This window comes from Podarcis gaigeae (assembly GCF_964106915.1).
Source record: "Podarcis gaigeae genome assembly, chromosome: 13".
In the NCBI taxonomy this organism is placed as follows: Eukaryota; Metazoa; Chordata; class Lepidosauria; order Squamata; family Lacertidae; genus Podarcis; species Podarcis gaigeae.
In genome coordinates this window covers 5878369-5891377 of record NC_139689.1, presented here as the reverse complement: position 1 = coordinate 5891377, position 13009 = coordinate 5878369, and the positions used below count along the sequence as shown (strand labels likewise).

Below are 13009 nucleotides of genomic sequence, written 5' to 3'. Positions count from 1 at the left end.
ATAAAATAAATATTGGACGCAGGAAAAGCAGTTTTGAGTTTCATCCAGTCTTTTCCCAGGGGACTATTTAGTGACTTATTTAGGCTTATTTAGTGTCTAATCAAGGCAAGAATACTTGTGAAATCCGAAAACTCATGTTTTGAAGGAATTCGACCCTCCCCAAACTTATTTTCTCCCTATCTGGGGTTCAAACTCCTTTTCTGCTTGAGATTCCCCCAATTCTCTCCCGCAACAGCCTCCAAATATATTATTGGTCAATGTCTTCCGGTAACATGAAGATAGGTCACAGCTGCAGTTCTGATTCCTATTACCTAGGAGTCATTGTCTTCGTGTTTGGCGATCACTCATGGCTGGGTTAGATTGTCTTCCATGAACCTGGTCTTAACAATGAGTCCATAAGTGACTGTGGAGGCCAATTCTGGATCCACATAGCATTCCACAGTGGGCACATAGGTTTTCAGGTGGGAGTTGATCACAGTGTGGGTTTGCCAAGCGTGTCTTCCTCTTGGCACATTTCTCGCGTCCTGAGTTCGAGTGTCTTCAAATCCCATGACACCTTTGGTAAAGGTTGTTCGCCCATTGGAGTGCTCACTGTCCAATGTTTCCCAATTGTTGGTGTTTACACTACATTTTTAAAGATTTGCCTTGAGAGTTTTTAAACCTATTAAAGGCTCAGAAAAAGCTTAATATGGAGGCCAAATGGCCAAAATATTGGGAAATTTTGGAACAAGAGGGAGACAGATTAAAACTGCAGAGTTTTGAAAAATTAAAAAATAGAGTGCGAGATTGGCTTCATTATTATCAGATAATGGAGGCATATAACTTGGTCAAAAAAATTGGCTTCCAGGTGGAAAAATCAAAATTGGAAACAGAACTGTTAGATCCTAAAATTAAGAATTTGTCAAGAATGTATAACTTGCTGTTGAAATGGAATACTCAGGATGAAACGGTGAAATCTGCTATGATTAAATGGGCACAAGATGTTGGACATAATATGATGATGGCTGACTGGGAACAGTTATGGACCACAGGTATGAAGTTCACGGCATGTAATGCCTTAAGAGAGAATATAATGAAAATAATATACAGGTGGTACATGACACCAGTCAAGCTTGCAAAAATTTATCATTTGCCCGATAATAAATGTTGGAAATGTAAAGAGACTGAAGGCACATTCTTTCACCTTTGGTGGACATGCCCAAAGATTAAGACCTTCTGGGAGATGATCTATAATGAAATGAAAAAGGTATTTAAATATACCTTTCTGAAGAAACCAGAGGCCTTTCTCCTGGGCATGGTCTGCCAATTGGTGCCAAAGAGGGATAGAACTTTTTTTATGTATGCCACAACAGCAGCAAGAATACTTATTGCAAAGTATTGGAAGACACAAGATCTACCCACCTGGGAAGAATGGCAGATGAAGGTGATGGAATATATGGAACTGGCGGAAATGACTGGCAGAATCCGAGACCAGGGAGAAGAGTCGGTGGAGGAAGATTGGAAGAAATTTAAAGACTATTTACAGAAATATTGTAAAATCAATGAATGTTAGAATGATGTTGGAATGAATTTATGTGATTTTAGCAGAAATGTTACAAAGCTTTAGGAAAAAACAGACTGTTAATTGGTGAAAGGAGGGAAAGTAAAGCTATATTAATATCAAGATAAATTACAGGACAAAAATTTGAAAAGAGGGAAAGGATTTGCTGAAATGGATAATCGATCTAGAATACAAAAAAGGGAGGTGTGAGGAGGTCAGGGAAATAAGCTAATGAAAGATAAGTAATGGGAAGATTTGCTGTATTTTGCCTTGTTTTTTCTTTTTTGTTTAATGGATTTTAATTTTCTGCTTTTTCTCTTTTTTTTCTTTTGTATTTTATCCTTTTTTCTTTACCTATTGGGATGTGTGGTATTTTTTTTGTTTAAAATGATGTTTTTTGCTTTTTCTTTTTGTACCTTTTATAACTTTAATAAATATCTTATAAAAAAGATAGTTTTTAAACCTCTTTTGCTGACTACCAGCATTACGCTTTCCATTTTTAAGTATGGAATAGAGTAGCTGCTTTGGATGACAATAATCAGGTATCCAAACAACATGACCAGTCCAACAAAGTTGTTGAAGAATCATTTCTTCGACAGTGGTGATATTTGCTACTTCCAGAACGCTGGCATTAGTTTGGCCTTCAAAGCAAGGTTCTACCTGCTTCAACTTGTAGACTTTACAGATTTAGTTTTTAAAAATTAGTTCTAGAACACTTATCAGTTTTAGAATCTAAACCTTTGGCTAATTAAGCAATCCATGTTGTGGCCTTTTAAACTGTGTCTGAGGGTTATTGTTATTTTCACTGTATTTTTGTATTGTAAACCACCCAGGAATCCTGATGAAAGGTACAGTAGTATGGGAACTTAATAATATAATATTCATTTTTTACCAAGGGGCGCTAAAGCTAAATTAACTCTGGCCTCTTCTCCATTCCCTTAGTTCACAGTTAAAATTAAAACTAAAATTAAAATTGGCGGATAGATCTAAGTGAAGTGGAATTTCTGTCTCGTGCCGTGCTTTTTCCAGCCATTTATTTGTCAAAAAATAAATACAAATCACCGCAATTCGATTTCCAAGAATCTAGGACGGGTGTTATCAAAAGCACCGAAGTGGTAATTCTTGCACGCTGACAGAACAGTTTCTCTTCACTAGAAAAACGTCATTCGGCAGGTTGAATTGTGTGAAGACCCGCGGCGTATTTTTACTGGTTGAGAGGCGTGGGTGGAGCAAACGTTGAAGTTTTCCCTCTGGTCGGATCCGATGATATAAAAGGACAACTGCAGAGGCTTACGGTACATTGGTTTCTAGTGAGACTGTAGCCGATTGTGATTTTGCAAGATGTCTGGCCGTGGCAAAGGTGGCAAGGGCTTGGGCAAAGGGGGTGCCAAAAGGCACAGGAAGGTCCTTCGTGATAACATCCAGGGAATCACTAAGCCCGCTATTCGCCGGCTGGCTCGCCGCGGAGGAGTGAAGCGTATTTCTGGGCTGATCTACGAGGAGACTCGCGGTGTCCTAAAGGTGTTTCTGGAAAACGTGATCCGCGATGCCGTAACTTACACCGAGCACGCGAAAAGGAAGACCGTGACCGCTATGGATGTGGTGTACGCCTTGAAGCGACAAGGTCGTACTCTGTATGGATTTGGCGGCTAAATTCCTGATTCCGTATTCGCAGCACAAACGGCCCTTTTAAGGGCCACCACTTGCCCGTAAAAGAGCTGTTAAATGCGCTAAAATAGTTCTATTTTTTAAAAGGCTTTCTGCATCTACACTAGTGAATTGGGAATTCTCGAGAGTTTGGCTTGACTTCATAGTAGAGCTGACTGAAGGGACGGAAGGCTTGAAGTAAAAAGCTTTATCGTTCCTGTTGGGTTTTTTCCCCCAAGGTTACAAGTACCTAATGTACCCTAGAACTACCATGGGCATTTTAGATACTTGGCTTTCTTTGGTTGCACAATAACTATGCCTTTTCAATATATATTTGCAGAGAGTTCATGGCGGGCGGGGATGTAGCTCAGTGGTAGAGCGCATGCTTTGCATGTATGAGGCCCCGGGTTCGATCCCCGGCATCTCCATTAAACGTTTTGCACACGAAATTTTACATTTTAATTTTTTAAAATACGATTGATTTCCTGATTAGATATCGTCCGATCCTACAGAAGATGCTCACTCCCGATACCCACTTTCTTAATGCCTTCGGTACTTTGTGAAAAAGGGGCATAATGAGTCCGTTTTCCTCATAGGGCAATTGCCAAAACTACGCAATGCGCGTGACTGCCCGAAGCCGTTTAATCCTATTTTCAATGGCGGGCGGAGACTTAAGGGAATCGGTTATCATGAGAACAAGTTGCAATCTGGTTTAGGAAAGTTTCATATCAAGAAGGGAGGTGGCATTTTTTTTTTTTTTATGAAGTGCAACCTTGCTTGAAAAATTGGTCGGCACTTTTGTCCCGGAACCTTGAGAAACAACGGAAGAGAAAGCGTGGGGAGCAGATTATCGCTGGCTTGGGGGTTGGGAGAGAAAATACGGGGGAAATTAAAATAACAGCGCAGCAATCAAGCGGTATCCTTCAGGAACTTGCAAGCCTCCTTTTTGAATGCTAAAGAGTAAAAAGACAAAGCAACAGGACTTTCTTTCAAAAATAATTCGGCTAAGAAGTTGGCAATCATGTGAGTGCTCAGCAATTTTATTGCGAATTTACAGTACTATAATTCCGTTTCTCAAAAGGAATTTTGGGGTTTGTGTGATTTTTCATGGGAACAGATATCTGAATCTAAAATTATCCCTTTTTGATCTGATTGTATTATCTTTTTAAAAAGGATTTCCCTGAAACGTTTTACTCAATTTGGCCTGTGGCTTCGAATCGCATTTTTGATTGGATAACAATGCAAGCTTTCCAGCCAGGGACCAATACCATATCGAGCTTGTAATTCAAACTCTAGGGAGCGTTGTTCTTAAACCAATGGGAAACACGTATTTTCTGCCTATAGAAACGCAGTATTTGAAACAGTCTCCTGACCAGCCAATCAGAAAACAAGCGCTTCAAGCCCTTCATTTGCATAAAGCTGGCATAAAAGGCGTTTGTTTCTCTCTGCACTACAGAAGTGGCGGCTGATTTTGAAAATGCCTGAGCCTGCGAAGTCGGTTCCCGTGCCTAAGAAAGGGTCGAAGAAGGCCATCACCAAGACTCAGAAGAAGGGCGACAAGAAGCGCAAGAAGAGCAGGAAGGAGAGCTACTCCATCTATGTCTACAAGGTGCTCAAGCAGGTCCACCCGGACACGGGCATCTCCTCCAAGGCCATGAGCATCATGAACTCCTTCGTCAGTGACATCTTCGAGCGCATCGCTGCTGAGTCTTCCCGCCTGGCCCATTACAACAAGCGATCCACTATCACTTCCCGGGAGATCCAGACCGCTGTGCGCCTGCTGCTGCCCGGGGAGTTAGCCAAGCACGCCGTGTCTGAGGGCACCAAGGCTGTCACCAAGTACACCAGCTCCAAGTAAACTTGGGGAAAAAATCCTCCACTTAAACCCAAAGGCTCTTTTAAGAGCCCTCCACCTTTTCTTTAGAAGAGCTGTGCTTGCTTTTCACTTTAAAAAATGCTAGATGCTTGCAGCAGATTCCAGTGTTGTAAAATTAACCCAAGCATGCTTAAGGTTAGCTTATTGCATAACCACCACACATGCTTCAACTTGCTATTATATCCAGAAATAAACCAAGCTATTGCAGTTTCCTACCAAGTTGTAGCTGATATTACAGTATTTCACAAACACGCAGCATTCTTTCCAGTATGCTGTCGAAATCCAAAATTGTGAACTGTATACCAGCTGTCTCAAGCATGAAACAGCAAGGCTAGATGTTAAAACTGCAGGTTAGATCAGCTGTAATATATATATATATATTTATTAGCGGCATGAATCAAATGTGTAGGACCCTTTTAAAAATATTTTTTATTTATTTTGATTCATTGTCATACAATTAAAACAAACAAAAGAAACATACAAAACACAAACACACAAAACAGAAATACATAAAAAAGGAAATAATAATAAACAAAAAAGAAAAAAAACATCACCTGACATAAGACACCAACAAATTAACTTACATTAACTAAATAAATCACACAACACTAATTAACTTCCCTTCATCTCGGTTTCGGAATGTGTTATAAAATTTTTCTATCTGAGGTTTCTTTTCCTCAGAAAACTCTGCGTCATAAGCCTTATATCGCACCTACTGTGATTTTTAGATTTTTTACCTGTTTCCATGTATGCCATAAATTTATTCCATTCGTTATTAAACTTTATGCCTTTTTGGTTTCTTAATTTCTGTGTCATAAATAATCAAATAGTTTAGATTGCCACTCGTTTATGGTTGGGATTTTTGATGTCTTCCAATTCTGCGCTATTAGAGTTCTGTTGCTTACTGAAAAAGTGTTTGATCTTCTTATGTGTAGGACCCTTTTGATACAAGTAGAAACTTCTAGGTTACGGGAAACAATAAGGAGGCAGTTCCTTTGCGGAAATAGCTGTAAAATTCCCCATAGCATGTATATAATAGAAGCCCAAGTTTTCTACCCTGTTGGTCCTATGCATAGACCCACTGAAAGTATATGAAGATCAAATATGGGTCTGCTGTAGGTATAGCTTAGCTGGCAGGACACGCCAAAGGTAGTTATTTTAAGCAGCGTCTCAGGTTGAAGACTCCTAAAGCATTGGCTAAGTGGCCAAAAATATTTGCATTTTTCTAAACTATCATGGGCATATACATCCTGTAAAAGGGATCTACCACCAACCCGACCTAAGAGTGCTTACTATTTATATCTGTAGAAGTTATATGCAGTAAATGTATCATTTTGGGGCGCAAATTTTCGCTTATGTACACGATGGGCATTTTACCCTACCGAAGGCAACGAGAAGAGCAATTTCCAGCAATTTTGAGAGTATGTAGTGGCTCTTAAAAGAGCCTTTTGTTCTTTGATCGAGAGGTGCCGATTTAAGCCCTTTCTCCGCGGATGCGGCGAGCCAGCTGGATGTCTTTGGGCATGATGGTAACCCGCTTGGCGTGGATGGCGCACAGGTTGGTATCTTCGAAAAGACCCACCAAGTAAGCCTCGCTCGCCTCCTGAAGGGCCATCACCGCAGAGCTCTGGAAGCGCAGGTCAGTCTTGAAATCCTGCGCGATCTCCCGCACCAGACGCTGGAAGGGCAGCTTGCGAATCAGCAGCTCGGTCGACTTCTGGTAGCGACGGATCTCTCGCAGGGCGACAGTCCCAGGGCGGTAGCGGTGAGGCTTCTTCACGCCCCCGGTGGCCGGCGCGCTCTTCCGGGCGGCTTTGGTCGCCAGCTGCTTGCGGGGCGCCTTCCCGCCGGTGGACTTGCGAGCGGTCTGCTTAGTACGAGCCATTAGAGAGCTACAGTACAAGGCGAAAAGAATAGAAAACAAGCACCTTCTCTCACGGCTGACACCAACGATTTGTCGAAAGCTGCTTCTGGCGGGGTATTTATACTGTTATTCCTCTGCTTGGATTGGCTAAGAGCATTGACCAATCACTTGCCGGATTCGAATCTCCCGCGCTTTGCAGGGATTGGACGTGATTTGAAGCCGCAACGTCTCCATCCTTTTCTCTTTGTACCTTCCCTAGTTTGCCTCGCTCACAATATATTTCTTGTTTCCAGGATTTTTTTAATGAAATGAAAGGCGAGGACACAACATATGTGGACTTAATTTCATGAAGAACATACATTTCTGGGCTGTGCTCCCCTCAATCTGAGTTTCAATTTCTTAGGGATTAACAGGGAGTGAAGGAAAACTAAATACTTTTATTTAAATATCCCGCGCGGCGACACGATTCGACAAAAGTGGAAGTTAGCTATTGACCAATCAGAACGGAGCAAATGGTAGCACGGCGGGAGACTTAAATTCAGCTGGAATTGTACAGAAAATTGCAGAAAGTGCCGGTTTACATGCTTGCAGCCTATTTAGACGAGTAGACAGAACACAAAAGAACAAAAGGAAAGTTAGTCTTGCAAACTAAAATGAGAGAGAAAAAGAACTCCTTTCGTAAGGTAGCGTGGCCGAGCGGTCTAAGGCGCTGGATTAAGGCTCCAGTCTCTTCGGGGGCGTGGGTTCGAATCCCACCGCTGCCAGTATCTATTTTCCTGTTAACTGAATGCTGACCACATGAAAGATTTTTTTTTTTTCTGCTACTGTCTGAGTTCTGGAACCAGCAAGCGATTTTTTTTGTTCAATTTCATACGACTGAGATTGTATCGTATGTTAAATATTAGTATTGTGTTCAGTGCTGATCAGTGGAGTATAGCATTCTTAATCTAACACTTTAAACTGTTAATGGGTATTAATTATAGATAGGTAGCCGTGTTGGTCTGCCATAGTCAAAACAAAAAAAATTCCTTCCAGTAGCACCTTAAAGACCAACTAAGTCAGTTCTTGGTATGAGCTTTCGTGTGCATGCACACTTCTTCAGATAAGCACACGAAAGCTCATACCAAGAACTGACTTAGTTGGTCTTTAAGGTGCTACTGGAAGGAATGGGTATTAATAATATAGAATAATAGTAATAAATACAGCTATTGTTTTTGCGATCATCATTTCCGCGCCTCCACGGCAAAATATGCGCTTCTCCCCGTCGGGGAATCGAACCCCGGTCTCCCGCGTGACAGGCGGGGATACTTACCACTATACTAACGAGGACTTCGCTGAGCTGCAGTTTTCCTGATTTGATGTTATCCTGATAGTATTCGAGTCTGCCTAAGGGCTGACACCTCCCAAAAAGCAGGTGTGACTAATTATGTACGAGGATGCTGCAAACCCTGGTTTTCTTTTTTAATGCAATGTTTCTCACATTTACCTGGGACGAAGGCCCATTGCATATAATGAGGCTTCCTTTCGGATAAACACGCAGAGGTTTGCACTGTTAAACAGCTTAGAAAGTGATTTCTGACCTTTCCTTGATTTTTTGAAGTGATTCATTTTCATAAGAGTTTCCTAAGAGTTTCCACTGATGAAGGAGAAAAGATTCTGTGCCATTGTGCAACTGTATGCCACTGGGTTGATGGGTTTTTGTGTGTGCTGTTTCCACGATATTGTCTGTTACTATGACATTCCATTGAATTGTTGTAGCCACTGCAGGCGGAAGAAGATTGGAAGAAATTTAAAGACTACCTACAGAAATATTGTAAAATTAACGAATGTTAGAATGATGTTCGATAGAAATTAAGTGGTTTCCAGCTGTAATGCTTTAAGAGATGAAAAAAAATGGCTTAGAAACAGGTAAAAATTTAATGGTAAGGATTTGCTGAACTAACAATCTGAATTGGAATACAAAAAAGGGAGATATGAGGAGGTCCGGGAAACAAGCTAAAGGAAAATAAGCAAAGGAAAAATCTGTGTGTTTTTAATTATTTTTATTTTTGTATTTTTGTTATTTTTTCTTTTTACTTTTATTGTATTATTACTAAAAATCTTAATAAATATTCTATTTTTAAAAAATGAATTGTTGTAGCCACTGCCGTGTGCCATTATCTGTTTCTATTAATTTCTTTAAATATCTATCAAACATTTTGTATATTCAGTTCAAGGGGTCCAGAAGCAGTGTTGTATCAATTTCAGTTTTATACATTTCACCTTTTTCAGAGAAGCAGGAACAATTTATCTTTGCCTGATTTTCAACCACACAACAAGCTTGTGAAGTTGGCAAGACTGAGAGGGAGTGACTGGCTTCAGATCATCTAATGAGTGACTTTTAGGTCATTTTATCACGAGTAGACAATTTAACTGCAAGTCTTCCTGGGTCTGATGTAGCACTCTCACCAGTCATAGATGTCAGCCAATGGATCCCAGAGACTACATTGCCACCATAGCCTGCGATAAAAGGATAAAATCTCAGGGTGTTACAATATAGTTAGATGACTCCTTACTGACAGTGAAGGCTTAATAATAATAATAATAATAATAATAACAACAACAACAACAACAATTTATTATTTATACTCTGCCCATCTGGCTGGGTTTCCCCAGCCACTCTGGGCAGCTTCCAACAGAATATTAAAATACAAAAAATTATTAAACATAAAAAACTTCCCTAAACACAGCTGCCTTCAGAAACTCAGATAACTGCTTATTTCCTTGACATCTGGTGGGAGGGCGTTCCACAGGGCGGGCGCCACCACCGAGAAGGCCCTCTGCCTGGTTCCCTGTAACTTGGCCTCTCGCAGTGAGGGAACCGCCAGAAGGCCCTCGGAGCTGGACCTCAGCGTCTGGGCTGAATGATGGGGGTGGAGACGCTCCTTCAGGTATACTGGACCAAGGCCGTTTAGGGCTTTAAAGGTCAGCACCAACACTTTGAATTGAGCTTGGAAACATCCTGGGAGCCAATGTAGCTCTTTCAGGACCGGTGTTACGTGGTCTCGGCAGCCGCTCCCAGTCACCAGTCTGGCTGCCGCATTCTGGATTAGTTGTAGTTTCCGGGTCACCTTCAAAGGTAGCCCCACGTAGAGCGCATGGCAGTAGTCCAAGCAGGAAATAACTAGAGCATGCACCACTCTGGCGAGACAGTCTGCAGGCAGGCAGGCAGGTAGGGTCTCAAACTGTGTACCAGATGGAGCTGGTAGACAGCTGCCCTGGACACAGAATTGACCTGCGCCTCCATGAACAGCTGTGAGTCCAGAATGACTCCCAGGCTGCGCACCTGTTCCTTCAGGGGCACAGTTACCCCATTCAGGACCAGGGAATCCCCCACACCCACCCACCTCCTGTCCCCCCAAAATAGCACTTCTGTCTTGTCAGGATTCAACCTCAGTCTATTAGCCGCCATCCATCCTCCAACTGCCTCCAGACACTTGCAATAACCAAAGGGACCCAGACCCTGTCTGCTGTGGGACATCCACAAGGATCTTATCTTTGTAAACTTCAGTTTGGAGTGGAGTAGGAGAAACTGTCAGTTTCCTAAGGCACAAAGTCTGCATCTGTTGTTGTTGTTGTTGCAGACTCCCTTTATATCGGTGATATATCTATCCTCAGGCGACACAGCGGACAAACCTTAACAATTATTTCAGGGGAAATAATTGCAGCAGTGGTTTAGACGTTCAATAAATTCCCGCGGAATATCTTGGAAGCTTGGTTCAAAAACCACTATACAATACCACTTTCCTTTCACTGAACTCCAGAAAACAGCACCTCATAAGACAAGCCGGATGTGCTACTTGGCTCAATTAAATAAGCAATTGCCTTGAAATAATCCGCCGAAACACGTTCCTTTCTCGGTTACTGAAAAGGAAACCCTCCAAAGTATCCTATTAAATACTTTCCACAAGTGTCCGTCCAAAGAAACATTCGCTATTTTGACTTAAAAGCTAATGTTTACATATTTGAAGGCTTAAAAACTAGCCATGGGCTGAGCTCCCCTCTGTTTTCCAGGCTTGCCTTGCATCCCCCGAACGCGAAAACCAGATCCTTAAAATCGCACACATCCTCCCCATCGATCCCTCCCGGAACCGAAATTATCCGTGCAGCTAATTTCGATTAATTGACATTATAAGCGGATAAAGAAGCACAACGCGGCAAAGGCCCCCAGCCAGGTATTGGCGTGCACGCGCCGTTCCCGAAACGCACCAATCAGAGTGCGGCTCTTCCCCTATAAATAGAGAGCTCCGAGCCGCTGCTCGCGCTCAGATTTCGGAGTGGAGGAAGATAGAGGTTCGTTGCGATAATGGCTGAAGTTGCTCCTGTCGCCGCTGTTGCTGCCCCCAAAGGTACCGCGAAGAAGGCGGCCCCGAAGCCCCGCAAGGCGTCGGGCCCCAGCGTGACGGAGCTGCTGACCCAGGCGGTGACGGCGTCCAAGGAGCGCGGCGGTGTCTCCCTGGCCGCGCTGAAGAAGTCGCTGGCGGCCGCCGGCTACGACGTGGAGCGGAACAACAGCCGCATCAAGCTGGGCCTGAAGAGCCTGGTGACCCGGGGGATCCTGCTGCAGACCAAGGGCACGGGCGCCTCGGGCTCCTTCAAGCTCAATAAGAAGCAGGCGGAAAACAAGGAGAAGGCGCCCAAGAAGCCGGCGGCAGCGGTGAAGAGCAAGAAGCCTGCCGCCGCCAAGGTGAAGAAGGCTGTAGGAGGTGCTGGGGCCAAGAAAAGCGTCAAGAAAGTGGCCAAGAAACCGGGGGCAGGAGGTGCCAAGAAGGCGGCCAAGAGCCCCAAGAAGTCCAAAGTCACCAAGCCCAAGAAGACAACGAAGAGCCCCGCCAAAGCTCTGAAGCCGAAGGCTAAAGCCAAGCCGAAGGCATCCAAACCCAAACTCGCCCCTAAGAAAAAGTGAATTAACATTTTACTGGGGGGCGTCATTTAACACAAACGGCTCTTTTAAGAGCCACCCACAGTTTCTGCGAAAGACTGAAATCACTGCTCTGATCGGCTTCTCTCCCAAGTTGTCGGAATTGATTGCTCTCGTGGTTACGTATTTCTAAATGAGATACATTAAACAAATTGTGGCAGCGTGAGCGAGCGGTCGTAAAACGCTGCTTTAAGACTCCAGTCTTTAAGGGGCAGTTGGGTTCGGATCCCGCTGCCAGTTATTTCTATTTGCTTCCTTATTTACATTGCTGCTCACAACAAAGGGGATGCGGTTTATTTTCTTTCTTACCATAGTGTCCACTTGATATAATTGCTAATTGCAATTTAATGGAAGAATAGTTTTAGAAAACGGCAGGTGCGCTGCGCGGGATCAACAGCGCATTTAGAAAATGGCAACACTGCTTTGGTGATACCTGCCACATAGTATATTTCTGATTCATGATCGGTTTGCACTGCAGGTTTGATGCTTAGTGTGCGTACTGCTATTTTAAAAAAAGACACCCTGCCAACATGCACCGACGAGGATGGGATTCGAACCCACGCGTGCAGAGCACAATGGATTAGCAGTCCATCGCCTTAACCACTCGGCCACCTCGTCGCCGGCTGCTGCTCGTGATCGGGCTATTCTCCTGGCACGGTTCACCTGTTCTCATATTCACCTCTCAGCTTTACCTATATCATAATCATTAGGTTTAAGGGGAAACGGGGGTGACTTGAAGACTTCATATCCACTGTCATGCTTGTTCAAAAATGGGTATTCAGACGTGCAATGAATTGCTATTTCTTTAAAAAAAAAGCTGGTCTCTTCCTTTTCCCTTGTCGTCCCCCAACCCTATTTCTTTTCTCTTTATTTGCAAATGAAAAGTGCTCTTCCGTCTTCTTTCATCAAGTGCTCAGTAAATAACTTAAATACTACTTGTAATGGCATGACAACACTTCATTTCTTTTTATCTTCATGTCCTCTTGTCTTTTCTTGAAGTGGCATAGCTCTTTAAAAAAATGAAATAAAAAGGGTCCACACAAAACGTAGTCTATCTGTATGTTCACAGCGGAGAAACTTGCAGTTAAGGACTGCACTTACTGACATTACCTAAAGGCCGAA

At 43.0% G+C, this 13009-nt stretch overlaps 3 protein-coding genes and 1 pseudogene across 4 annotated transcripts; 3 read left to right on the top strand and 1 right to left on the bottom strand.

The window, feature by feature from the left end:
• Positions 1-2685: 2685 nt before the first annotated feature.
• LOC310829406 (histone H4) lies at positions 2686-3266 on the top strand. The gene has a single exon (XM_083707802.1). It carries the CDS (start codon positions 2882-2884, stop codon positions 3191-3193), a length of 312 nt encoding a protein of 103 aa, XP_083563928.1. The 5' UTR covers positions 2686-2881; the 3' UTR covers positions 3194-3266.
• A 1357-nt stretch (positions 3267-4623) lies between these two features.
• On the top strand, positions 4624-5177 carry LOC310829081 (histone H2B 7 pseudogene; annotated as a pseudogene). Its single transcript has one exon. The product of its transcript is annotated as a histone H2B 7 pseudogene (transcript).
• A 1287-nt stretch (positions 5178-6464) lies between these two features.
• On the bottom strand, positions 6465-7214 carry LOC310828732 (histone H3.2). Its single transcript, XM_083706464.1, has one exon. It carries the CDS (start codon positions 6946-6948, stop codon positions 6538-6540), a length of 411 nt encoding a protein of 136 aa, XP_083562590.1. The 5' UTR covers positions 6949-7214; the 3' UTR covers positions 6465-6537.
• A 4019-nt stretch (positions 7215-11233) lies between these two features.
• On the top strand, positions 11234-12932 carry LOC310829037 (histone H1.5-like). The gene has a single exon (XM_083707195.1). It carries the CDS (start codon positions 11273-11275, stop codon positions 11870-11872), a length of 600 nt encoding a protein of 199 aa, XP_083563321.1. The 5' UTR covers positions 11234-11272; the 3' UTR covers positions 11873-12932.
• Positions 12933-13009: the final 77 nt, after the last annotated feature.

What these genes read in the sequence shown, in the direction of transcription:
- LOC310829406 (XM_083707802.1), top strand. Translation starts at nt 2,882, where the DNA reads ATGTCTGGCCGTGGCAAAGGTGGCAAGGGCTTGGGCAAAGGGGGTGCC.
- LOC310828732 (XM_083706464.1), bottom strand. Translation starts at nt 6,948, where the DNA reads ATGGCTCGTACTAAGCAGACCGCTCGCAAGTCCACCGGCGGGAAGGCG.
- LOC310829037 (XM_083707195.1), top strand. Translation starts at nt 11,273, where the DNA reads ATGGCTGAAGTTGCTCCTGTCGCCGCTGTTGCTGCCCCCAAAGGTACC.